The 27,245-nt window shown below is 42.2% G+C and overlaps 1 protein-coding gene and 1 pseudogene across 7 annotated transcripts in view; one reads left to right on the forward strand and one right to left on the reverse strand.

Annotated features, from left to right (window-relative positions):
• NUP98 (nucleoporin 98 and 96 precursor) overlaps positions 1–27,245 on the forward strand; it is a 132,176-nt gene that overhangs the window by 13,777 nt on the left and 91,154 nt on the right. For 5 of the 7 annotated variants that reach the window (XM_032166823.2, XM_058447000.1, XM_058447002.1 and 2 more), the window contains exons 2-10: positions 1,187–1,290; positions 4,514–4,615; positions 4,721–4,897; positions 8,067–8,206; positions 10,650–10,757; positions 12,536–12,716; positions 15,848–16,011; positions 21,592–21,729; positions 23,992–24,130. In XM_032166823.2, coding sequence (XP_032022714.1) covers positions 1,215–1,290; positions 4,514–4,615; positions 4,721–4,897; positions 8,067–8,206; positions 10,650–10,757; positions 12,536–12,716; positions 15,848–16,011; positions 21,592–21,729; positions 23,992–24,130 — 1,225 coding nt within the window. In that variant the 5' untranslated portion in view covers positions 1,187–1,214. The remainder of the gene's footprint in view (positions 1–1,186; positions 1,291–4,513; positions 4,616–4,720; positions 4,898–8,066; positions 8,207–10,649; positions 10,758–12,535; positions 12,717–15,847; positions 16,012–21,591; positions 21,730–23,991; positions 24,131–27,245) is intronic. The other 2 variants (XM_058447003.1, XM_058447004.1) reach the window with 2 other exon arrangements.
• On the reverse strand, positions 2,048–2,118 carry LOC116477533 (U7 small nuclear RNA; annotated as a pseudogene).

Raw genomic sequence — 27,245 nt, forward strand, 5'->3', positions numbered from 1 at the left:
GCAACCTCCACCTCCTGGGCTTAAGCACTCCTCCCACCTCAGCCAACCGAGTAGCTGGGACTACAGTCCCGTGTCACCACACCAGTCCAACTTTGATTTTTTGGTAGAGACAAGGTTTCACCATCTTGCCCAGGCTAGTCTCGAACTCCTGGGCTCAAGCAATCAGCCCACTTCAGCCTCCCAAGCTGCCGGGATTAGAGGTGTGAGCCCACTGTGCCTGGCCAGAGGCGAGGGATTTTCATCAAAGGTTTTCTGTAATCTTAGAAGTAGAAGGTAGATAAGTAGGGGACCATAGGGAATAGTCTTAAAACGTAATCTCAAAGAGAATGTCAGGGCACCAGAATCTCTGGGATTTAGAGATAGAAGGCGGGGCATGCATAATTTGAAAAACATTTACTATTACCATGTTTTATATCCCTCGAAGGTAGGGGAGAAAGAAACTTTATAATGCAAACTATGGAAAATAAAGCCTTGGCCAGGTGCCGTGGTTCGCGCCTGTAATCCCAGCACTTTAGGAGGCCCAGGTGGGTGGATCACTTGATCAGGAGTTTAAGACCAGCCTGGCCAACATGGTGAAACCCTGTCTCTACTAAAAATACAAATAATTAGACAGGCATGGTGACACACGCTTGTAATCTCAGGTACTCTGAGACTGAGGCAGGAGAATAACTTGATCCCGGGAGGAGGAGGTTGCAGTGAGCCACTGCACTTCCTTCTGTCTCAAAAAAAAAAAACAAAAACAAAAAGAAAACCTGACAAAAATGTTAGCTTTTTAGGTGGTTGGGATAGCAGACTGTGGTTATAATTTTTGATTGGTGTGATTCATAACCTCCTGCGTGGATCATATAAACATCTTGCCTTGTAGACCTGAAATATTTATTGGTTAAAAAGGGGACTTAGGTAAAAAAAAAAAAAAGGTTGAAAACATTGTTTTAAATGGATGGTTAATGTTGGGATCTGAAGTTTAACCTCACATTATGAAGTTTAACCTTACTGTTCAGCTCGGGAACATTGTAGATTAAAGATCATTTTACAAGGTTTATTTTATCATACAGTTTCAGGATTTTGAATGAAAGTATATACTGTAGTTTGAATAGGCCTAAGTTTGTGGAATGATAGATTTTCTAAAACAATTATATTCCATTTTGTGGTCTTTAAGAGAGTAATAATGTTTTCTTCTTCCCAGCTTTCTGAAACAAAGACTCATTTTGAAGATGTTTAACAAATCATTTGGAACACCCTTTGGGGGTGGCACAGGTGGCTTTGGCACAACTTCAACATTTGGACAGAGTAAGTTTTTAAAAAGGACAAAAGGGGGGAAACCTTAATCTCTTCTTAATAAGAACAAATCCACTCTGATAAGCTTTAGGTGGGAATCTTATTTGTACATTCATATTTATAATAAAGTCGTCTTGAAAAAATAACTAGGATAAGACTCTTTAACAGTTTTTAAGAAAGTAGAAATAAATTCTAAGTTTTCATGGCCTTCTGATTGTCAGTAGAGGATACTTAAAATATTTGTATTATTTTGGTTGACAGAAAGTTATAATTTGTTACTAATTTTCAGACCAGAAAATAATTCTCTTAATGTTGAAGTCTAAAATGCAGTTATGAAATAACTGCCCTGGAATTTACCCTGTGAACATAATGTAATATTCAGGTGTCACAGAAATGTTAAAATGTGGAAGTGTCTAATCCCCATCAACCCTCTGGAGATCTACCTCCCTTCCTACCCAGTATCATATATGACTAATTGCCTGAAGCAATCCGTATTTACATTTAAACTTTTTGTTAAAAAGTTTTTTGGAGGTTTTTTTTTTTTTACCAGAAAGCCAAGCCCCCCCCCCCACCTCCCCCAGCAGACATTTTATTCATTGTCCCCAGGGGAAGTATGAAAATTTGAAGTGAAAAGGAGTGACTTTTCAATATTTTCAATAAAAGTTACAGATGTTCGGCCGGGCGTGGTGGCTCACGCCTGTAATCCTAGCACTTTGGGAGGCCGAGGTGGGTGGATCACCAGGTCAGGAGATCGAGACCATCTTGGCTACTGGGAAAAATTTTTTTCCCTGTAAAAACCAGAAACCCTGCTAGACAAATTCTAAAAGAGCTGTGACACTGTTAAAAATGTTTATACTCATCCAAGGCTGGAAAGAATGGTATAATGAACTCTCATGTACTTATATCCCAACTTTAACAATCAGTATTTTCCCAGTCTTGTTTTTATCTCTTTCTTTCCAGGGGGGAAGGAGAGCGTCTTAACAGAATAAATTAAATCCCAGAAACTTTTCTCTAATTGATGAAATTTTTTTTTTTTTCTGAGATAGGATCCTGCACTGTCACTGAGGCTGGAGTGCATTGGCACTATCATGGTTCACTACAGCCTCAACCTCCCAGACCCAAGCAGTCCTCATACCTCAGCCTCCTAAGTAGCTGGGACCACAGTTGCACACCACCATGCCTGGCTTATTTTTCTCAGCTCACTGTAACTTCTGCCTCCTGGGTTCAAGCAGTTCTCCTGCCTCAGCCTCCCGTGTAGCTGGGATGACAGGTGCACGGCACCATGCCCGGCGAATTTTTATATTTTTAGTAGAGATAGGGTTTCACCATGTTGGCCAGGGTGGTCTCAAACTCCTGACCTCAAGCAATCTGCTCGCCTCGGCCTCCCAAAGTGCTGGGATACATGTGTGAGCCACTGCGCCTGGCCTCCTGGCTCATGTTTAAAATTTTTTGTAGAGGTGAGATCTCGCCATGTTGCCCAGGCTGGTCTCCATCTCCTGAGCTCAAGCAGTTCTCTCGCCTAAGCCTGCCAAAGCGAGGAGATTACAAGCATAAGCCACGGCACTGGGCTAAGGATTCTTTAAGAAGCATAACTAACAAACCTCTATCATACCTAATAAAATTAATAATAGAGGAAGTTTTTTTTGTTTTTTTTTTTTTTTTGAGGTGGAGTCTGGCTCTGTCACCCAGGATGGAGTGCAGTGGCACGATCTTGGCTCACTGCAACTTCCGCCTCCTGGGTTCAAGTAATTCTCCTGCCTCAGCCTCCCCAGTAGCTGGGACTACAGGCACCCGCCACCAGGCCTGGCTAATTCTTTTTTTTTTTTTTTGTATTTTAAGTAAAGATGGGGTTTCACCATATTAGCCAGGATGGTCTCGATCTCCTGATCTCGTGATCTGCTCGCCTTGGCCCCCTAAAGTGCTGGGGTTACAGGTGTGAGCCACCGCGCCTGGCAAGGACGTTTTCTTAAGTGGCTCCTGATCTCCTTTTTAAATAACTCTACATCCATGTCTGTGGTTTTTAACTAAAAGTGCCCATCACAGTCACCTTTGGAAGTTTTTATTCAAAATATATATCTCTCATCAAAAACTATAGAATTAGAATCTCTGGAGTTGAAACCTGAACGTGTATATTTTGAAAAAGCTTCCCAGGTTGTTCTGATGTGTTCCCCTAATGAAAGACCATTTATCTCAGTGACTATGGAGTGTCACTTTTTTGAATTTTTAGTAGAGGCGGGATTTCACCATGTTGGTCAGGCTGGTCTTGAACTCCTGACCTCAAATGATTCGTCCGCCTTGGCCTCCCAAAGTGCTGGGATTACAGGTGTGAGCCACCACGCCCAGCCAGCACTTTTTTTTTTTAACCTATGAACATCTGTAACTCTTTTTTTTTTTTTTTTTTGAGACGGTCTCGCTCTGTCACCCAGGCTGGAGTGCAGTGGCGCGATCTTGGCTCACTGCAAGCTCCGCCTCCCGGGTTCACGCCATTCTCCTGCCTCAGCCTCCTGAGTAGCTGGGAATATAGGCGTCTGCCACCACGCCCGGCTAATTTTTTTGTATTTTTAGTAGAGATGGGGTTTCACCATGTTAGCCAAGATGGTCTCCCACCTCGGCCTCCCAAAGTGCTAGGATTACAGGTGTGAGCCACCACGCCCGGCCGAACATCTGTAACTTTTATTGAAAAGTCACTCTTTGACTTCAAATATTCATACTTCCTCTGGGGACAATGAATAAAATGTCTGTGGCTTGGTTTTTACTCTGTAATTCATACTCTGATGGGATTTTGAAAAAATGTTTTCAATTAGACTAGTAGTTCAAATGCAGAATTTTTTTATTTTATTTTTTTTTTGAGAGGGCGTTTCACACTTGTTGCCCAGGCTGGAGTGCAATGGCACGATCCCGGCTCACCGAAACCTCCGCCTCCCAGGTTCAAGCGATTCTCCTGTCTCAGCCTCCCTAGTAGCTGGGATTATAGGCGTGTGTCACCACGCCTGGCTAATTTTGTATGTTTAGTAGAAACGGGGTTTCTCCGTGTTGGTCAGGAGGCTGGTCTTGAACTCCCGACCTCAGGTGATCCGCCCACCTCGGCCTCCTGAAGTGCTGGGATTACAGGCATGAGCCACCACGCCCAGCCTCAAATGCAGAATTTTAAGAAATATTAAAATGCCTTTTCATTTGGTCATCTTATCTAGATTTTATTCTAAATTGTAATTTACTCTGGATTTTGCTTTTTCAGACACTGGCTTTGGCACTACTAGTGGAGGGGCATTTGGAACATCTGCATTTGGTTCTAGCAACAATACTGGAGGCCTGTTTGGAAATTCACAGGCTAAACCAGGTAGGGGCTTTATTTGTGATATAACTGGTTTGTTGTAGCTAGTATAGGAATTGACTTAGTGGCTCTGATCTACTTAACTTTTTCCCTTCTTCTCCGTCTCCTCAGGAGGATTATTTGGAACCAGTTCATTTAGCCAGCCAGCTACCTCCACTAGCACTGGCTTTGGGTTTGGTACATCAACAGGAACAGCAAATACCTTGTTTGGAACTGCAAGCACAGGGACCAGTCTTTTCTCATCCCAAAACAATGCCTTTGCACAAAATAAACCAACTGGCTTTGGCAGTAAGTAGGACATCACTGGAGTTCTGCATCTAATAATTTGGTTTGCTTATTGAATGTGTTGTCTTTTCTCCTTTTTTCTATGTTCATATACCTTCTTTTCCTACTAAATGGCAAAAATATGGGAAGAGGAAAACTTCAGTATGTACTGAAAAGGTTAATAGGCTGGGAAGGAAGAGAGTATGTACATCTCTATAAGGATAGAAATTTGAAGCACTGTTATTTAAGGGATATGCAGAGGAAGAGCTTCCTGATGCAGAATGGCCAGAGAAAGGATGAAAAGCCAGGTCACAGTAGTGTAGTTCATGTTAAGATGGGAAAATTTCAAGGAGGAGTGTGTTATAGTCAGCCGTATTGTGCTGCAGAGGCACCTTCTTCTTATCTCTGTTTTATATTTGGTAGGAAGAGACTAGAGCAGGAATGACATAATAGACATGACTTGGTTACTCCTCCCTTCCTTGTCCGTGGCAGATGTTTTTAGTTGATGGCTTTTTTCACTTTAAGTCCAAACATGACTTGGGGATACTTCTCCACACAGCACTGTACTTTAAGGCATCAGGTATGCCTTACCAGGTGATGCCATTCCTGGCACAAGAGTATGGAAGAATGAATAGTTAGCCAGCCATCAATATTTTTTCTTTTTTTTTTTTTTTGTTTGAGGTGGAGTCTTGCTCTGTCGCCCAGGCTGGAGTGCAGTGGCGCAATCTCAGCTCACTGCAAGCTGTGCCTCCTGGGTTCACGCCATTCTCTTGCCTCAGCCTCCCAAGTAGCTGCGACCACAGGCGCCTGCCACCACGTCCGGCTATTTTTTTTGTATTTTTAGTAGAGACGCGGTTTCACCGTGTTAGCCAGGATGGTCTCAATCTCCTGACCTCATGTTCCGCCCGCCTCGGCCTCCCAAAGTGCTAGGATTACAGGCGTGAGCCACCACGCCCGGCCTGCCATCAGTATTTTCCAGAGGGAAAGTTGTTTGTATAACATTGAAATATTTAACCATAACAATACATAATGCAGTCTAAAGTACTAATTCAAAAGAAATGTGCGTATTTGCTTTAAACTATATATTAAGACATGTTTTAGAAAGAAGTAATAGCAGTTTGCCAGTGAGAAATAATATACTCTTTAACCTGGTAATTAGGATGTTACTAATTCTAAATATTGGCATATAAATTTCTTTGCTTAGTGACATTTCTGGCACCATATGTATAACTTCCTTTTTTTTTTTTTTTTTTTTTTGAGACGAGTCTTGATCTGTTACCCAGGCTGCAGTGCAGTGGCGCGATCTCTGCTCACTGCAATCTCCACCTCCCCAGTTCAAGAGAGTCTCCTGCCTCAGCCTCCCGAGTAGTTGGGACTACAGGCGCCCACCATCATGCCTGGCTAATTTTTGTATTTTTAGTAGAGATGAGTTTTCACCATATTGGCCAGGCTGGTCTCAAACTCCTGACCTTGTGATCCACCCACCTCGGCCTCCCAAAGTTCTGGGATTACAGGCATGAGCCACTGCGCCTGGCATAACTTCTTTAGAAGTAGTGTCTCTCATACTTTCAGCAATATATTCCTTAGCAATAATTAAATTCATTTATGTGTAATTTTTTTAAAACTCAGCTTTTTGGAAAAGTAAAGTAATCCAAGGATTTGCTATTTCTTTATTAGTTTCTGTAAAGTAATTGACAGCGGCTGCTAATTTTTCTGAAATTTTGGGTGGTGAAATTTTACATTAACCTGTATTTGATTTCTCTAATAGGACCACTTGTATATTCTAAAGTTTTTGGTTATGTGTAGGTATATGTCATAATGTATGTAAATAAAATGTACTGTGACCACTCTTGAAGTCTGTGACAAGATGTTTACAGAAAGACAAGTTCATTCAGCATCAAGTTAAAGGAGAAAAGGAGAAATGAGATAAAATTTATGATGAAACAAAGTATTTCTTTTAAGTTATCTTCCAAGTGTGACCTTAGAGCTTTATGGACACTTAGCTGACCAAAGAATTCAGACTTTGTTTCACTTGAAAGTTGTGAGCCTGGAAGTACGTTATCTTTCTGCATGAAATTTCTATTTGGGCCAGGCACTGTGGCTCATGCCTGTAATCCCAGCACTTTGGGAGGCATAGGTGGGTGGATCACGAGGTCAGAAGATCGAGACCATCCTGGCTAACACAGTGAAACCCCATCTCTACTTAAAAAAAAAAAAAAAAATACAGGCCGGGCATGGTGGCTCACACTTGTAATCCCAGCACTTTGGGAGGCCAAGGCGGGCGGATCACGAGGTCAGGAGATCAAGACTACGGTGAAACCCCGTCTCTACTAAAAATACAAAAAAATTTAGCCGGGCGTGGTGGCGGGCGCCTGTAGTCCCAGCTACTCGGAGAGGCTGAGGCAGGAGAATGGCGTGAACCTGGGAGGCGGAGCTTGCAGTGAGCCGAGATTGCGCCACTGCACACTCCAGCCTGGGCGACAGAGCGAGACTCCGTCTCAAAAAAAAAAAAAAACAAAAAACAAACAAACAAACAAACAAAAATTAGCCAGGTGTGGTGGCGGGCGCCTGTAGTCCCAGCTACTCAGGAGGCTGAGGCAGGAGAATGGCGTCAGCCTGGGTGGCAGAGGTTGCAGTGAGTTGAGATCGCGCCACTGCACTCCAGCCTGGGCTACACAGCGAGACTCCATCTCAAAAAAAAAAAAAAAAAGAAATTTCTATTTGAATATATTTCCTTGGGAGACTTGAAAGGTAAAAAATTTCAGAATGTGAGATCAGGCGCAGTGGCTCACACCTGTAATCCCAGCACTTCAGGATTTTGAGGTGGGAGGATTGCTTGAGCCCAGGAGTTTGAGACTAGCCTGAGCAACATGGCAAGAGGCAGTCTCTACAAAAATTAAAAAAAAAAAATTAGCTGGGTGTGGTGGCACATGCCTGTGGTCCTAGCTACTTGGGAGGCTGAGGCAGTAGTATTGCTTGAGCCTGTGAGGTCAAGGCTGCAGTGAGCTGTGATTGCAGCACTGCACTCCCATCCTAGGAGACAGAGCAAGACCCTGTCTCAAAAAAAAAAAAAAAAAAAAAAAATTGAGGAAGTGAAGTACTGTGACGCTAGTGCAATAGCCCAATTCCAATGCATCTTATAGATTCTTAAATTTCTTACTGTTATCATCTCATTTTTCTTTCTTATTTTTAGATTTTGGAACCAGTACTAGCAGTGGAGGACTCTTTGGAACCACAAATACCACCTCTAATCCTTTTGGCAGCACATCTGGCTCCCTCTTTGGGCCAAGTAGTTTTACAGCTGCTCCTACTGGGACTACTATTAAATTTAACGTATGTATTTTCTTCCAATCTTTGTGGAATGTTTTTTCCCACATGTATATTTCTTTGCAGGATGAATTGTAAAATTGCTCCTCTTTCTAGCTTAGCTTGACACTTCCTGAACGATGTGTTAAAAACAAAATCTATAAATAGTTGTATAGTAGACAGGAAAACTTGTGAAATGTAAATCTAGATTATGATGTATATTTGAGTTGGGTTCGTCCCAATAAAATTTGTATTCATAAAACTTTATTATAATCTGGTATAAGGTAGAATTTGAATTTACTATATTAAGAATTTGCTTCTGAATGGTCAACTGTTGATTTTTGTTGTTGTTGTTGTTATTTTGTTTTTTTAAGACGGAGTTTCACTCTTGTTGCCCAGGCTGGAGTGTGGTGGTGCAATCTCAGCTCACTGCAACCTCCACCTCCTGGGTTCAAGTGATTCTCCTGCCTCTGCCTCCCGAGTAGCTGGGATTACAAGAGTCCACCACCACAGCCAGCTAATTTTTTTGTAGTTTTAGTAGAGATGGCGTTTCACCATGGTGGCCAGGCTGGTCTCGAACTGCTGATCTCAGGTGATCTGCCCACCTCTGTCTCCCAAAGTGTTGGGATTACAGGCATGAGCCACCATGCCCGGCCTGGTCAACTAATCTTTATGGGAATAAAGAATAGGGGGCAAATAAGAGTAACTCATCAACATTCTGTACCAGATGAAAAATGCAGGTTTTGTTGATGAAATGGCTAAATGGGGCAGTAAAGTTTCTTGTGTGTGTGTTCTTTTTTTGAGAGGGGTTGAGTGGAGGGCTAGAGTGGAGGATTTTGTTTACAGAAACATATGGAATGCCACTTGATGTAAATGGGGGATTCTTAGGGTATGCTGGAGGTGCAGTTAGCCTAACGGAAATCTTTGGCAGAAATAAAACTTGTTAAAATATACTCCAGAAAACAAACAATTTCTCAGGTAAATTGGTTAATTCATAGTACTAAATTTACAACCCCGAATTTAAAGTTAAAACATAAAATGATAGTGAAGAATACCGTGTGATACCCTTTGGAAAGTACAATAGTTGAGAAAACTGGCAGTACAAGCAGGGATCGTTAGTTTTACTTATTGTGCCTTTTTCCTTATAAGGTTATTGGGGAAAAACAGGTTTCTATATATATATATTTTTTTTTTTTTCGGAGACAGAGTCAGCCAGATGGGAGTGCAGCGGTGCAATCTTGGCTCACTGCAACCTGTGCCTCCTGGGTTCAAGCGATTCTCCTGCCTCAGCCTCCCAAGTAACTGGGATTACAGGCACCCACCCAAGCTAATTTTTGTATTTTTAGTAGAGATGGGGTTTCACCAGGTTGGCCAGGTTGGTCTTGAACTCCTGACCTCAAGTGATCCACCCACCTCGGCCTCCCAAAGTGCTGGGACTGCAGGCGTGAGCCACTGTGCCTGGCCGGTTTCTGTTTTTGTTGTTGTTGCTGCTGTTTTTTTTTTTTTTTTTTTTTTTGAGACGGAGTCTCGCTCTGTTGCCCAGGCTGGAGTGCAGTGGCGCAATCTCGGCTCACTGCAACCTCTGCCTCCCAGGTTCACGCCATTCTCCTGCCTCAGCCTCCCGAGTAGCTGGAACTACAGGCACCCGCCTCCGCGCCCGGCTAATTTTTTGTATTTTTAGTAGAAACGGGGTTTCACCATGTTAGCCAAGATGGTCTCGATCTCCTGACCTCGTGATCCGCCCACCTCAGCCTCCCAAAGTGCTGGGATTACAGGCGTGAGCCACCACGCCCGGCTGTTGTTGCTGTTTTTTGAGATGGAGTCTCACTCTGTCGCCCAGGTCAGAGTGCAGTGGCACGATCTTGGCTCACTGCAACCTCCACTTCTCGGATTCGAGCAATTCTCCTGCCTCAGCCTCCTGAGTAGCTGGGACTACAGGTGCGCGCTACCACGCCTGGCTAATTTTTATTTTTTTTATTGGAGACGGGGTTTCACCATATTGGCCAGGCTGGCCTCGAACTCCTGACCTCGTGTTCCACCCGCCTTGGCCTCCCAAAGTGCTAGGATTACAGGCGTGAGCCACCGTGCCTGGCCCTCCGTATTTTTCTAATGCAGCATTACAGGGCAGAATAGAAAGGAGAACTTAGATATAGAGGTTTAAAGGTATGTATTTGGTAAAGCTTTCTTTATGCATAATATTACATGTATTTTAGCATGTAATTGGATGGCTTGGGTTATGAGATTAATCCCTGGGTTCGTGATTACTTTGTTACTAAGTTTGATTTATTCAGATAACCTGATGTAGGGAGAGATCAGCAATGCAGTATATTTAATCAAGCACCCTTGAAACCATCTCAGTATAAAAGACCTGGGGGGACTAGTTTTAGAGTTCAGTGGTTGAGAAATTGTGTCTGAGAGAGTAGGAATATAAAATTTGGACCTACAAATTTGCCTTTATTTAACTTTGCAGCCTCCAACTGGTACAGATACTATGGTCAAAGCTGGAGTTAGCACTAACATAAGTACCAAGCACCAGTGTATTACTGCTATGAAGGAATATGAAAGCAAGTCACTAGAGGTCAGTAAAATACAATACAGAATGTCAGTCTAACCTTTTGATTTTATTGGAATGCAACTTTTAAAAATGGTTTTGATTTTCTTTAGGATAGAGTGGTTCAGTTTGGGTTTATGTAAAAAATTAACATTAACCAAATTATTTTTTAAAATCAAGTATTATTTATAGATATCTACTTGTTTAGGCAGGGATAATATTCAGGGGTACGTGAAGGTCTAGCACCCATAATGGTCTTTTTTTTTTTTTTTTTTGAGATGGGCTTTTTTGCCCAGGCTGGAATGCAGTGATACAATCACAGCTCACTGCAGTCTTAGCTTCCCAGGCTCCATGTCCTTAGCCTCCGAAGTAGCTGGGACTACTGACATATACCCCACGCCCAGCTAATTTTTCAAAATTTTTTTGTAGAGGTGAGGTCTCACTATGTTGCTCAGGCCGGTCTCAGACTCCTGAGCTCAAGCGGTCTTTCTTTCTCGGCCTCCCAATGTGCTGGGATAACAGGCATGAGCCACTGAGCCCACTCTAATCGTCTGTTCTGATTGGATGTTGCTTCTATTACACTGGGCAATGTGTATGCATGCATATGAATGTGTTTTTAGTAAAATTATGCAAAGTACAGCTTAATAAAAGTTTTTTTTTAATTTTTTTATTTGAGACAGTGTCTCACTCCGTCACCCAGGCTGGTGTGCAGTGGCACATCTTGGCTCACTACAACCTCCACCTCCCAGGTTCAAGCAATTCTCGTGCCTCAGCCTCCCTAGTAGCTTGGATTACAGGTGTGGGCCACCACACACAGCTAATTTTTTTTTTTTTTTTTTTTTTTTTTTTTTTTTTTTTTTTTACTAAAAATACAAAAATCAGCCGGGCATAGTGGCGTGCAGCTGCAATTTTATTGAGACAAGTCTTGCTCTGTTGCCTAGGCTGGAATGCAGTGGCATGATCTCAGCTCACTACAATCTCTGCCTCCTGGATTTAAGCAGTCTCCTGCCTCAGCCCCCTGAGTAGCTGGGATTGCAGCTGCACGCCACTATGCCCGGCTGATTTTTGTATTTTTAGTAGAGATGGGATTTTGCTACGTTGGCCAGGCTGTTCTTGAACCCCCTGGCCTTGTGATCCATCCACCTCAGCCTCCCAGAGTCCTGGGATTACAGGCATGAGCTGCAGCGCCCAGCCACATTATGTACTTTTTAATGACTGTCTTTCAACATTGAGATATTCGTCCATGTTGTTGCATGAAGTTAGTTTGTTCATTCTTACTGCTTATGTAGTAGGTTTTTGTACATTTTGATAGTCATTCCTGATGGTAGTGATTGCTTCTTTCTAGATACCAAACTATGCTTACTTTATTGGGCTGTGCCAGGAACATCCGGACTTGAGACAAAATTGATAAACTTTATTCTTTTTCTAAATTTTTTGCCCCACAGAATCTGCGTCTGTTAATTCACTATAATTTTTATTTTTATTTTATTTTTATATTTTAGGGCTGGGGAGAGTTAGGATTATTTTATGGCATTTTACCAAAAGAGTGTATTGTTTGTAAAAGAACACTGAGATGAAGATATTGACTCTTTGGCTTGTAGTTTTACGATAATTATGGTATGGATTTTAGTGTCTATTGGAAATGTTTTTCTGTAATGATATAATGTCATTCCTTAGTTTTCTCTTTTTTAGTCATGGTTCCTATGTGAACGTAGAACTTGAATACTAAATTCAAGTATTTAGCCTCCTAAATAATTATTTTTAGCTGCATGTTAAGATTAGAAATATGTTTTCCCTCCCTTCAGGAACTTCGTTTAGAGGATTATCAGGCTAACAGGAAAGGCCCACAGAACCAGGTGGGAGCAGGTACCACAACTGGCTTGTTTGGATCTTCTCCAGCCACTTCCAGTGCAACAGGACTCTTCAGCTCCTCCACCACTAATTCAGGCTTTGCGTATGGTCAGAACAAAACTGCCTTTGGAACTAGTAAGCACTGATATCATATTAGATTATACTGAGGAGAGACAGATAACTAAAACTGAAACATAATTGCCATTTTGGGATAAGTGCTATGGAGAAAAATAGTAATTCAGGGATACCATAGGAATAGGGAGGAATGCCTGGATGTATGTGGGGAAAGGGAGAAAGACAGTTTAAGATGAAGATGACTAAGGAATGCTTCACATGAGAAGGTGATGTTTGAGCAGTGACGTATCTGAAGAAGATGAAGGAGCACGTTGTACAGATTTCTGGGGGAAGAACATTCCAGCTAGTGGAAACTGAATCTAAAAACTCTTGAGTTTTTGCCATTTGAAGAGAGGGCAAGGGAAAATACTGGGGGATATAGGGGCCATATTTTATACAACTTTGTAGGCTAATATCAAGACTTGAATTTTTATTTGATTTAGGAAATCCTGGAAGTTGTTTTGAAAGAGAAGTCATGTGATTATGAGTGAGGGATGATTCTGAAGTCTCCTATATTGAGCATAGATTGTGAGAGTAGAAACAAATTACTTAGAAAGCTATTATCAACATGAGAGGTGTTAGTGTCTTGGACAAGGATGGAAAAGAGGCCAAGTGTGGTGGCTCACGCCTGCAATCCTAGCACTTTGGGAGGCCAAGGCAGATGGGTTGCTTGAGGTCAGGAGTTCAAGACTAGCCTGGCCAACATGGTAAAACCCTGCCTCTACTAAAAATATGAAAATTAGCCTGGCGTGGTGGCAAGCGCCTGTAATTCCAACTACTTGGGAGGCTGAGGCAGGAGAATCGCTTGAACCTGAGAGGCAGAGGTTGCAGTGATCTGAGATCACACCATTGCACTCCAGCCTGGGTGACAGAGCAAGACTCCATCTCTAAATAAAAAGGACAGAAAAGAAAAAAGATGAGGTTCTGGACCCAGTTTGATTATAGAACTGATGGAATTTGCTGATGGATTGGTTTAATGTGGGATATGAAAGAGGAGTTAAAGATGATGATTAATTTACTTTACAAAAATACTATTTTTGCATAAGTAATGCACATATACAAAGTTCACAAAATACAGAAAACTAACTAACCAGAGGTTATATACTTTCCTTATACACTTTCCCCAGCCACCAGTTTGCCTCTGTAGAGAAAAGCAAAAATTATAGCTTTTCATAGCCTTCTAAAGAGATGCACGTACACATACACACACAAAAATACGTATTTAAGTAATATTTAACCTACTTTTTCTTTTCTTGAGACAGGTTTTTAGGGTCTTAACTCCTGTCGCTCATGCTGGAGTGCAGTGATGTGATCACAGCTCACTGCAGCCCTGATTTCCTGGGCTCAGGTGATTCTCCTACCTCAGCCACCCTACAGGCATGTGCCACCATACCCGGCTAATTTTATTTTATGTTATTTTTTTGAGACGGAGTCTCACTGTTGCCCAAGCTGGAGTGCAGTGCAACCTCCAACTCTCAGGTTCAAGCGATTCTCCTGCCTCAGCCTCCCAAGGAGCTGGGATTACAGGCGTCCGCCACCATACCTGGCTAATTTTTTATATTTTTGATAGAGTTGGGGTTTCACCATGTTGGCCAGGCTGGTCTCGAACCCCTGACCTCAGGCGATTAACCAGCCTCGGTCTCCCAAAGTGCTGGGATTATAGGCATGAGCCATGGTGCCAAGCCCTAATTTTTTTCTTTTCTTTTCCTTTTTTTTTTTTTGAGATGGAGTTTCACCGTCACCCAGGCTGCAGTGCAGTGGTGTGATCTCGGCTCACTGCATCCTCCACCTCCTGGGTTCAAGCGATTCTCTGCCTCAGCCTCTGAAGTAGCTGGGATTACAGACGCCCACCACCATGCCTGGCTGATTTTTTTGTATTTTTAGTACAGATGGGGTTTTACCATCTTGGCCAGGCTGATTTGAACTTCCAGACCTTGTGATCCACCCCACTCGGCCTCTCAGAGTGCTGGGATTACAGGCATGAGCCACTATCGCTAGCCGCCCAGCCCTAATTTTTAGTAGGGATGGGGTTTCGCCATATTGGCCAGGCTGGTCTTGAACTCCTGATCTCAGGTGATCACCCGTCTCAGCCTCCCAGCATGCTGGGATTACAGGCGTGAGCCACTGTGCTCGACATTGGCTAATTTTTGTATTTTTAGTAGAGGCGGGGTTTTGTCATGTTGGCCAGGCTGATCTCGAACTCCTGGCCTCAAGCAGTCTGTCTGCTTCAGCCTCCCAAAGTACTGAGATTACCAGTGTGAACCACCATGTCCAGCCTAATGTACTTTTCAATCTTGATATTCCATGATTTAGTTTAGTATGCTTTTTTTTTTTCTTTTTGAGACAGAATCCCACTTTGTTGACCAGGCTGGAGTGCAGTGGAGCAATCATAGCTCTCACTGCAGCCTTGAACTCTTGGGCCCAAGTAACATTCCCACCATTCTGCCCAGTTAATGTTTCATAATTTTTTCTGTGTTTTGGTGGGGGTTGGAGGACACTGTCTAGCTCTGTCACCCAGGCTGTCGTGCAGTGGCTCCATCACAGCTCCCTGCAGCCTCAAACTCTCAGGCTCAAGCCATATACCCACCTCAGTCTCCCAAGTAGCTAAGACCACAGGCACATGCCATTAAGCCTGACTAATTTTTAAAATTTTTTTGTAGAGATGGAGTCTCATTATGTTGCCTAGGCTGTTCAGGAACTGCTGATGCTCCTGCCTTGGCCTCCCAAAATGTTGTTATTACAGATGTAATAACATTGGCCCATATTCATTATTGAATATTACATATCAGACTCTGGGCTGGGTATATTCATGTAAAGAAGAAGCCTTTGTTCTCAATAACTTAGACTAGCAAGGTTAAAATACACATGCTGACTTCTAGTGTATTATCTTGTAAAGTAGAAGGAAGCTGTGGACTTGGAAGATCATTTAGCCTAGTTAGGCTTCTTGGGGTCAGGGTGTTATTACAGAAGTTAAAGTTTAAGTCTAGAGTTAACTGAAGGATGGAAAATGAAAAGCTTATCAAGTAGTGAATGAAGGGTAGTAGATAACATAAAGACTATTGCAATAACTGGATAATGGAAGGTTTTGTATTTTGGGGTGTTTACTTTTTTTTATTATTTTTTCTTTTTTTTTTTTTTCTTTTTCCTAAAAGGTACAACTGGATTTGGAACAAATCCAGGTGGTCTCTTTGGCCAACAGAATCAGCAGACTACCAGCCTCTTCAGCAAACCATTTGGCCAGGCCACAACCACCCAGAACACTGGCTTTTCCTTTGGTAACACCAGCACCATAGGACAGCCAAGCACCAACACCATGGTAAGGAAACAGACCCTTATTTACCTCCATGTCTTATTTGTAGAGTTAAGTAATGAGGCTTTAATCATGTCAAACGAGCAAATTCTACCTCTACTGCAGATCTTAAGAGTTGAGGGTATTTAATGAAGGGAAGAGAACAAAGTCTTTTTTTTTTTTTTGAGATGGAGTCTTGCTCTGTTGCCCAGGCTGGAGTGCAGTGGTGCGATCTCGGCTCACTGCAGGCTCCACCTCCCAGGTTCACACCATTCTCCTGCCTCAGCCTCCCGAGTAGCTGGGACTACAGGTGCCCGCCACCACGCCCAGCTAATTTTTTGTGTTTTTAGTAGAGACGGGGTTTCACCGTGTTAGCCAGGATGGTCTCGATCTCCTGACCTCGTGATCCACCCACCTCGGCCTCCCAAAGTGCTGGGATTATAGGCAAGAGCCACCATGCCCGGCCGAGAACAAAGTCTTAGAATAATTAAGACCTAGATTCTAGCCTGGGCTCTACTCTTTCCTAGTTGAGATGCTATTGAGGCGATCACTTATCCTTTCTGAAAGTATTTTTCTCATTACTAAGTAGGAACTACTTAGTGGGCTGGACTTGGCCCTCTTAAAGCTGTACCTTGGAAAATTGATTACAGCCATTCTATAGGGTATAGGAGAAAATACTTATTCATTACTGACTATATTTCAGAATATAGCCAACAACAGGAACTAAGGGAACTTTCAGCTAGTTCCCTTGGGAATCATACAAAGAAATTTTTTTCTTTTTCTTTTTTTTTTTTTAAAGGGAGACCTACAACTTAGAGCCATACTGTGTCCAAAGAAAAGGTCGTCATGGTCATTACTAGTTTATTTCTAGGGACCTTTTTTAGGGAAGTATGAAATTAAAGAATGAAGTGATGTATGAGTAATTGATCAGAACTTGGAATTTACCTCATCTTAAAATTAGAGATAATTCTACTGATTAAAAAACAAGTGTGGGCTGGGCACAGTAGCTTACGCCTGTAATCCCAGCACTTTGGGAGGCTGAGGTAGGCAGATCACTTGAGATCAGGAGTTCGAGACTAGCCTGGCCAACATGGTGAAATCCCTTCTCTGCTAAAAATACAAAACTTAGCCAGGCACAGTGGTTGGTGCCTGTAATCCTGACTACTTGGGAGGCTGAGGCACAAAAATAGCTTGAACCCAGGGGGAGGCAGAGGTTGCAGTGAGCTGAGATTGCTCCATGGTACTCCCACCTGGGCGACAAAGTGAGACTTCATCTCAAAAAAAAACAAAACAGAAAGAAGTATACTTGTAACCCCAAGTCTTCAAAATACTAGATAACTGGTTTCAGTAACATATGGAAAGGATCAGCCGAGCATGCTGGCTCCTGCCTGTAATTCCAGCACTTGGGGAGGCTGAGGCAGGCGGATTATGACGTCAGGAGTTCGAGACCAGCCTGGCCAACATGGTGAAACCCTGTCTCTACCAAAAATACAAAAATTTGCTGGGCAGGGTGGCGGTTGACTGTAATCCAAGCTATGCAGGAGGCTGAGGCAGGAGAATTGCTTAAACCCAGGAGGCAGAAGTTGCAGTGAACCGAGATTTTGCCACTACACTCCAGCCTAGGCGACGGAGTGGGACTCCGTCTCAAAACAAACAAACAAAAAAGGATCATAATCCATGACTAAGTGGGATTTATCCGAGGAAGGTTGGTTCAACATATGATCATTAATCATTGTAATGCAGTGTGGTAATATAATTTAAACAACAGAAAACCACATGATCACCTTTGTAAATACAGAAAAAACATTTGACACTTTTTCATGATAAAAACACTGAAGAAAGAATAAGGAGGAACCCAGAATAGCCAAAACAATCTTGAAAAACAACAAGTTGGGGGACCCTCGGGCTTCTCTCTCTTCTTTTTTTTTTTTTTTTTTTTCTGGGACGGAGTTTTGCTGTTGTTGCCCAGGCTGAAGTGCAATGGCACGGGCTCAGCTCACTGCAGCCTCTGCCCCCAGGGTTCAAGAGATTCTCCTGCCTCAGTCTCCCATGTAGCTGGGATTGCAGGCATGCACCACCATACCCAGATAATTTTGTATTTTTAGTAGAGCTGGGGTTTCACCATGTTGGTCAGGCTGGTCTCAAATTCCTGACCTCAGGTGATCCACCTGCGTCTGCCTCCCAAAGTGCTGGGATTACAGGCATGAGCCACTGCACCTGTGCCCGGCCTTCATGTTTCTCAATTTTATTTTATTAATTTTTCTGAGACAGGCCTCGCTGCAGTCACCCAGGCTGGAGTGCAGTGGCATGATCTCAGCTCACTGCATCCTCCGCCTCCTGAGCTAAGCGATCCTCCCACCTCACCTCCCAAGTAGCTGGGACTACAGGCATGTACCACCATGTCCAGCTAATTTTTGTAGTTTTTGTAGAGATGGTTTTCATTGAGTTATCCAGGCTGGTCTCGAGCTTCTGGGCTCGAACAATCTGCTCTCCTTGAACTCCCAAAGTGCTGAGATTACAGGTGTGAGCAGCTGTACCTGGCTTTACTTCTCAATTTTAAAACTTAACTATAAAGCGATAGTAATTGTGTTACTGGCCTAGGGAGAGACATAGACCAATTGAGTAGAAGTGAGAGTCGAGAAATAAACCCTCACATTTGTAGACAATTGATTTTCAACAAGGATACCAAAACAATTCAGTGAGGAAAGAATAGTCTTTTCAACATGTAGTGCTGGGACAACTGATTATTCACATGCAAAATAATGGGATTGGATTCTTCACAGCATTTTTTAACTGCAAAAGTTAAAATTGATCAAATTTTTTTTTTTTTTTTTGAGACAGAGTCTTGTTCTATTGCCCAGGCTGGAGTGCAGTGGCACGATCTTGGCTCACTGCAACCTCCGCCTCCTGGGTTCAAGCGATTCTCCTGCCTTGGTCTCCTGAGTAACTGGGATTACAGGTGTGTGCCACCGTGCCCAGCTAATTTTTTTGTATTTTAGTGGAGACAGGGTTTCACCATGTTAGCCAGGCTGGTCTTGAACACCTGACCTCAAGTGATCCGACTGCCTCAGCCTCTTAAAGTGCTGGGATTACAGGTGTGAGCCACTATGCCTGGCCAAAAATTGATCAAATTTCTAAATGCAAGAGCTAAAATTATAAAACTGTTAGAAGAAACCTAGTTAGTAATAACTTAGATATGACACCAAAAGCAAAAGCAGAAAAAGAAAAAATAAATTGGGCTTTTTCAAAATTAAAACCTTTTAGCCAGGCCTTTTAGCACATGCTTGTCATCCCAGCTACTCAGGAGGCTGAGGTCGGGGGAATCACTGAGGTCATGAGTTAGAAGCTTCAGTGCACTGTGATCATGGCTATGAATAGGCCACTGCACTCTAGCCTGAGCGACATAATGAGACCCTATCTCTAAACAAAAAAAGATGGCAGAAAAACATTTATATATCAACGGGATATCATCAAAGTGAAAAGACCTGTAAATGGAAGAAAATACTTGAAAATCATACCTGTGATATAGGACTTGTATCCAGGATATGTAAATAACTCTTAGAATTCAGTAGTAAGACAATAACTCATTTAAAAAGAGCCAAGGATTTGAATTGACATTTCTCCAGAGAAGATATGTAAGTGGTGTGATAATATGCTTAACATCATAAGTCATCAGGGAAAGGCAAATGAAAACCAAAATGAGATACCACTTTATACCTATTTGAAAGATATAATTAAAAAAGACAGTAATAGGCTGGGCACAGTGGCTCACACCCTTAATCCCAGCACTTTGGGAGGCCAAGCTGGTGGATCACGAGGTCAGGAGTTCGAGACTAGCCTGGACAACATGGTGAAACCCCGTCTCTACTAAAAATACAAAAACTTAGCCGGGCATGGTGGTGCCCACCTGTAGTCCCAGTTACTCGGGGAGGCTGAGGCAGGAGAATCTCTTTAACCCGGGAGGCAGAGGTTGTGGTGAGCCGAGATCGCGCTACTGCGCTCCAGCCTGGGTGACAGTGTGAGACTCAACAACAACAACAAAAAAAGGATGGTAGTAAGTATTGAACCTGTAGAAGTTGGAACCCTGATACATTGCTGGTAGGAATGTAAAATGGTGCAGCCCCTTTAGAAAACAGTTTGGTGGTTCCTCAGAATGTTAAACAGAGTTATGATATGACCCAGCAATTGTACATCTTGGGATTTACCAAAGAAAAATAAGACACAGACTTGTACACAAATGAACATAACAGCGTTATTCATAATGACTAAAATGTAGAAATAACCTGAAGATCTATTAACAATGAATGGGTAACCAATTGTGGTATATGCATACAATGGAATATTGTTCAACCATAAATTGGAATGAAGTACTGATACATGCTGCAACACAGATGAACCTTGAAAACGTGCTAACTGAAAGAAGCCCATCACAAAAGACCACATTTTTTATGACTCCATTCATATTAAATGTTCAGAATAAAAAAAAAATCCATAGAAAAAGATTAATGATTCCCTAGGGATGGGGAGTAATTGCTGATAGGTCTGGGATTTCTTTTGGGGGGTGTTAAGAATTTAGATAGTAGGGATGGTTGCAGAACATCACTGAATAGTCCACTGTAAATGAGTGAATTTTATGGTGTGTGAATTGTGTCTCAATAAAACTTTAAATCCCTATTCAGCAAGTCTGTTAGCACAGTATTTTTCCTTTATTAATGCGTAAGTAAAATACATTGTTAAACATAGGATGATGCAGACTGCTCATTGGAAGTGAGTATAGTTTCTCATTTAGAATTAAGGCTTTTGGCTGGGTGCAGTGGCTCACGCCAGCATTTTGGGAGGCTGAGGAGGGTGGATCACCTGAGGTCAGCAGTTCGAGACCAGCCTGAGCACATTGTGAAACCCCATCTCTACTAAAAATGCAAAAATTAGCTAGGCATGGTGGCGTGCCCTTGTAGTCCCAGCTACTTGGGAGGCTGAGGCAAGAGAATCACTTGAACTTGGGAGGCAGAGGCTGCAGTGAGCCGAGATTGTGCCACTGCACTTCAGCCTGGGCAACAGAACGAAACTCCGTATCAAAAAAAGGAATTAAGGCTCTTTAACCTAACACTCGTACCTCAGTCCACGTTGATTTATTTTCGCTGATTATTTTTGGTTACTTGATTCTAAGTCCACTCCCCAGCTTGATACTGATTAGTTCTTTTCACCCAAATCGTTAGAAATGAAGGACCCAGACATACTATTTTGCTTTCACTGTTGCAACCCTGACATCTCTTAGAGCACGAGAGTTAAAGTATTATTATTTAATAGATGCCTAAGACCTTGGAGTTCATCATCCTGGGAAGAACAGGGGCTTAAATATAGGTTTGAACTTCTGGTCCTACCACTCAGGAGCTGTGGCACCTTGGGCAAGTTTTAAAATGCCCTGATCTTTTTGAAAAATATACTCCCTGCTTTTCAGGGTCGTTTTGAAGGAAATAATCTATATAAGTTATTTAGCCTTATATCTGTCATATAAGCTTAAAAAAAGATAACTTTTTTTTATTAATCTGAGACTCATTATGGAAACTATTACAGGATATCTTTTAATCTATATAAACTTCTTTGCAGGGTTTATTTGGAGTAACCCAAGCCTCACAGCCTGGGGGTCTTTTTGGGACAGCTACAAACACCAGCACTGGGACAGCATTTGGAACAGGAACAGGTCTCTTTGGGCAGACCAATACTGGATTTGGTGCTGTTGGTTCGGTAGGTTTCTACAGTTGACTGTAATTTGAAGATGTGTGTAAATTTGTTAAAGGAATTTTCTTCTAAGGATTTGACTGTCTTGCAAGTATTTTTATTGGGTGTATTATTGTACCAGCCTAATATGATTTGATTTTGAGAACAAAAAACTATTTGATGTAAAATGAAATTTCAGGTTAACTTCAGTCTTGTTTTCAATTAGTAAATTCTTTCCCTTTTAAAATTTCTTTGCCTCAGTGCTGGTGTGCATCATACTTCTGATAGCATTGGTTAAATTGTTGAGTCTAAATTGAAATTCTTTTGCTTTATTTGAATCAGATAATTTTTAACTCCTAGTTCTTCCCTCTTTTGTAGACGATAAATTGGTATGATATTTGGGAATGACATGTTTTTGGGGTTGATCAAATTGTTGAAATTGTTGAGGTACTCAAGGAAGAAACTTTGAACTTGCTATTGTGAGTAGGTTAAAAAAAGAAAAAAAGAGCCAGGCGCAGTGGCTCACGCCTGTAATCCCAGCATTCTGGGAGGCCGAGGTGGGTGGATCACCTGATGACAGGAGTTCGAGACTAACCTGGCCAACATCGTGAAACCCTGTCTCTCCTAAAAATAAAAAAAAAAACACTAGCTGGATGTGGTGGTGCGTGCCTGTAATCCCAGCTATTTGAGATGCTGAGGCAAGAGAATCACTTGAACCCAGGAAGTGGAGGTTGCAGTGACCCGAGATCGCGCTATTGCACTCTAGCCTGGGCAACAAGAGCAAAACTCCGTCTTAAAAAATAAAAAAGGAACACAAAGTCCCTAAAACATATGGTCCTGTTTTCATGGAGATTGAAATTTCTCTTTTCTTTTTTTAAACTTTGGACAGATAATTGAGGTAAGAAATTGAGAAAATTATATAATGCTTCAAGACATTCTAGTACTTTTGTTGTTGTTGTTGTTGTTGTTGTTGTTGCTGTTGTTGTTGTTTTTGAAACCGAGTCTTGTTCTGTCGTCCAGGCTGTACTGCAGTGGCATGATCTCGGCTCACTGCAACCTCTCCCTCCCAGGCCTCAAGTGATTCTCGTGCGTCAGCCTCCCAAGTAGCTGGGATTACAGGCGTGTGACACCATGCCAGGCTAATTTTTTTTTTGAGACGGAGTCTCGCTCTGTTGCCTAGGCTGGAGTACAGTGGCATGCGATCTCGGCTCACTGCAACCTCTGCCTCCCGGGTTCAAGCAGTTCTCTGCCTCAGCCTCCCGAGTAGCTGGGATTACAGGCGCCCGCCACCGCGCCCAGCTAAGTTTTGTATTTTTAGTAGAGAACAGAGTTTCACCATGGTGGCCAGGCTGGTCTCGAACTCCTGACCTCGTGATCCACCTGCCTTGGGCTCCCAAAGTGCTGGGATTACAGACGTGAGCCACCATGCCTGGCCTTAATTTTTGTATTTTTTAGTAGAGGTGGGATTTTGCCGTGTTGGCCAGGCTGGTAACTCCTGGCCTCAAGTGATGCTCCCACCTTGGCCTTTCAAAGTGCTGGGATTACAGGCGTGAGCTACTATGCCCGGCTTCTAGTACTTTCTAGTGACAGATTTATTGATGTATAGTACACATGCATTACAATTTGTCTCTTTAAGAAAGTGTATAGCTAGGTGGTTTTTAGTATATTAACAAAGTGTGCAACTATCACCATATTTAATTTTAGAACATACTCATTATGCCAAAAAGAAATGCCATAGTCATTGGCAGTCACTCCTGATTTTCCTCTGATCATCTTAAGCCTACTTTCTCTCTATGGATTTGACTATTTTGAACACTTCATGTAAATGGAATCATAATATGTGGTCTTTTGTGATTGGTGTCTTTCACTTAGCATAGCATTTTCAAGGAACATCCATCTAGCATGTTCAAAGTTTTTCTTGTAGTGATTTCTTCTGGCAAAGCAAATATTTGCTACATTTCTCTTAACAGGTAAAAAGATATTTGATGGCCTTCTTATTTTTTTCTTTGCCTCAGTGAAATCTGGTTTCATTGGATTCATTGTGTTTCAGTGGTAATCCTTAGGGGTTACCATTAACTTTTCAGGCCAGAAGCATTCTGTGTTTATAAAGTTAATCTTGCTCAGATTATTTTTTGATAGCCTTTATTCATCTTTTTTCTACCTTTTTATGAAAGTTAGGACATCTTTCTCTCACCCCATACCCAATCCAGTATACCTGAGGTAACCTGTGTTTAGTTTGGTGTGTGTCTTAATATTATTTTAAATTTTCCTGTATTCTATTCTTTTTAGACCCTGTTTGGCAATAACAAGCTTACTACATTTGGAAGCAGCACAACCAGTGCACCTTCATTTGGTACAACCAGTGGCGGGCTCTTTGGTAACAAACCAACCCTGACTTTAGGAACCAATACAAACACTTCTAATTTTGGTACATATAAAAAGCAGGTTTGGCTCTCTTAAAGTTACACTGACTATACCACACATTATTCTCCTGATTCGTATGATTGGAAATATTTAAAAGTTCTCAGGTAAGCCGTAGCTTGATGTGAAGTACCAGAGGGAAAGGTTTAAAGTCCTGGATATGGCTTGAGATAATTAGTAGGCATGTAAATTGCCTTTCATTTACTTTGGATTACTTCAGCAATAGCTGAGAAACCATAAAGGAAACACATTTGGTTGAGTAACACATTGTATGAGGCCAGGTTTCAAACCTATGGTAGTATACAGGAGATAATTGGTTATTCTTATTTTTGTTGTTGGTTTGTTGTGTTGTTTTGTTTTTGCTTTTTTTTTTTTTTTTTTTTTTTTTGGTAGAGAACAGGGTCTTTATATCACCTCAGCTCCCAAAGTGCTGAGATTACAGGTATGAGCCATTGCACCTGGCCTGGTTATTCTTAGTGAAAGTCGAAATGTGCCAGGCATCATGGTGAGCACCTGTAGTCCCAGCCATTATGGAGGCTGAGTCAGGAGTATCACTTAGGAGTTCAAGGCTGCAGTGTGCTATGATCACACTTGTGAATTGCCACTGCATTCTAGCCTAGGCAACATAGTGAAAGGAGGTCTCTAAAGAAAAAATAAAATAAGAAAAATAATAGAAGAAAGTTGAAACCTTTCTGATTTGGGGAATTATTCAGTAGTTTATTTTTTACCGTTTCAAAAATTTTGAATGCATATTCATTGTATGCATATTTGTTATTGAAAATCTGGAAAATACAGAAAAGATTGAACAATAATTTTAAAAACCTTAACCTACTGTCTTGGAGATATGCTGGAAAAATGTAAACCAGTTTTATGGAACATGATATTATTTTATTTATTTATTTTTTTGAGGTGTAGTCTCACTCTGTCGCCCAGGCTGGAGTGCGGTGGCATGATCTCAATCTCGGCTCACTGCAACCTCTGCCTCCCGGGTTCAAGCGATTCTCCTGCCTCAGCCTCCCGAGTCGCTGGGATTACAGGCACGTACCACTGTGCCTGGCTCATTTTTGTATTTTTAGTAGAGACAAGGTTTCACCATGTTGGCCAGGCTGGTCTTGAACTCCTGAGCTCAAATGATCTGCCTGCCTCGGCCTCCCAAAGTGCTGGGATTATAGGCGTGAGCCACCATGCCCAGTCAGTATTTTCTATATATCTTATAACTACCTAATTATGTTTTCAAAATTCAGCATCTATCAGATCAGATATGGGAAGTTTATTCTGTTTGTCAAGGGAAATAGTGGTTCAAATATTTCTTGAGGATTTGGTGTGCCACCTACATCACTAAGCACTGATGGATTCTTTTTGGGAGATGAGTACAAAGACATAGTTATTTGGTGTAGGTCAGCAGTTAACACAGTTTCTTAATGAGCTTTTGAACGATCTTGTACTGGAGAAAGAGATCATATTAAACATCTATTGGAAGATTAATACGTTTATCAGCTACACGAAGAAGGTAGATAGGTCATTGATAGGTACCAATTCCTAAATTGATGTGTTTGGTTTGATTTTTATAATCCCCTTTAGTCATTTTGCTCATTCACTGCCAGAAATGATTATAGTTCCTATAATTCCTTTTGGTCATACTCTGTTTGAAACAACCGTTTTGAGGCAGTGGACTTGGTTACCATGGGTAAGATACTTGGCGTCTGTTTCTCTCTCTCTCTCTCTCTCTCGCTCTCTCTTTCTCTCTTTCTTTCTCTCTCTCTCTCTCTGTGTCTCTGTCTGTCTCTCCCTCTCTCCCCTCCCTCCCAGGCTGGAGTGCAATGGCACAATCTTGGCTCACTGCAACCTCCACCTCCCTGGTTTGAGTGATTTTTCCTGCCTCAGCCTCCTGAGTAGCTGGGATTACAGGCGCCTGCCACCATGCCCAGCTAATTTTTGTATTTCAAGTAGAGATGGGGTTTCACCACGTTGGCAAGGCTCGTCTTGAACTCCTGACCTCAGGTGATCTGCCCTCCTTGGCCTCCCAAAATGCTGGGATTACAGGCGTGAGCCACCACACCCATCCCTACTTATTTCTTTCCTATAAAATTAAAATGGAAAGATAGTTAAGGGTCAATTAGCCTTTCTCAACCTTTTCTATTATCCCTTCCTTCCCCATGGACCCTTTGTAGACTATTTTTTCATTTTTAAGTAGTATTTGCTGTAATGGGACCGTTTTTTCTTTTTTCTTTTTCTTTTTTTTTTTTTTTTGAGACGGAGTCTCGCTCTGTCGCCCAGGCGAGAGAGCAGTGGCCAGATCTGGGCTCACTGCAAGTGTCGCCTCCTGGGTTCACGCCATTCTCCTGCCTCAGCCTCCTGAGTAGCTGGGGCTACAGGCACCCACCACCACGCCCGGCTAATTTTTTCTTTGTATTTCTAGTAGAAACAGGGTTTCACTGTGTTAGCCAGGATGGTGTCGATCTCCTGACCTCATGGTCCGCCGGCATTGGCCTCCCAAATTGCTGGGATTACAGGCGTGAGCCACTGTGCCTGGCCTGTTTTTTCTTAATCATCTTCTCCCTTCCCCTGAGATTTTCATACCACACAAATACTGTGCATCTGTTTATGTTGTGTGACTCTTTGGAGGGCCACAAACTATCATAATCTGTGATATTTTAGTCCCTCAAGAACCAATTTCCACTCCCTTTGAAAATGTGTGTGTTTAATAAAGCTCTTTTTTTTGTAGCATGCTTCATGTTCAAAATTAAATATTATTTCTTTTCTTTTTTTTCCTTTTTTTTTTTTTTTGAGACGGAGTTTTGCTCTTGTCGCCCAGGCTGGAATGCAGTGGCGCGATCTCAGCTCACTGCAACCTCTGCCTCCTGGGTTCAAGCGATTCTTCTGCCTCAGCCTCCCAAGTAGCTGGGATTACAGGCATGCACCACCACGCCCAGCTAATTTTTGTATTTTTAGTAGAAACGGGGTTTTACCATGTTGGCAAGTCTAGTCTCGAACTCCTGACCTCAGGTGATCTGCCAGCCCCGGTCTCCCAAAGTGCTGGGATTACAGGCGTGAACCACCACGCTTGGCTGTTTTGTTTGTTTTTTGGGGAGACAGGATCTCACTCTGTCTCCCAGGCTCGA

This window comes from Hylobates moloch, unplaced genomic scaffold (assembly GCF_009828535.3).
Source record: "Hylobates moloch isolate HMO894 unplaced genomic scaffold, HMol_V3 SCAFFOLD_11, whole genome shotgun sequence".
Classification (NCBI taxonomy): Eukaryota; Metazoa; Chordata; class Mammalia; order Primates; family Hylobatidae; genus Hylobates; species Hylobates moloch.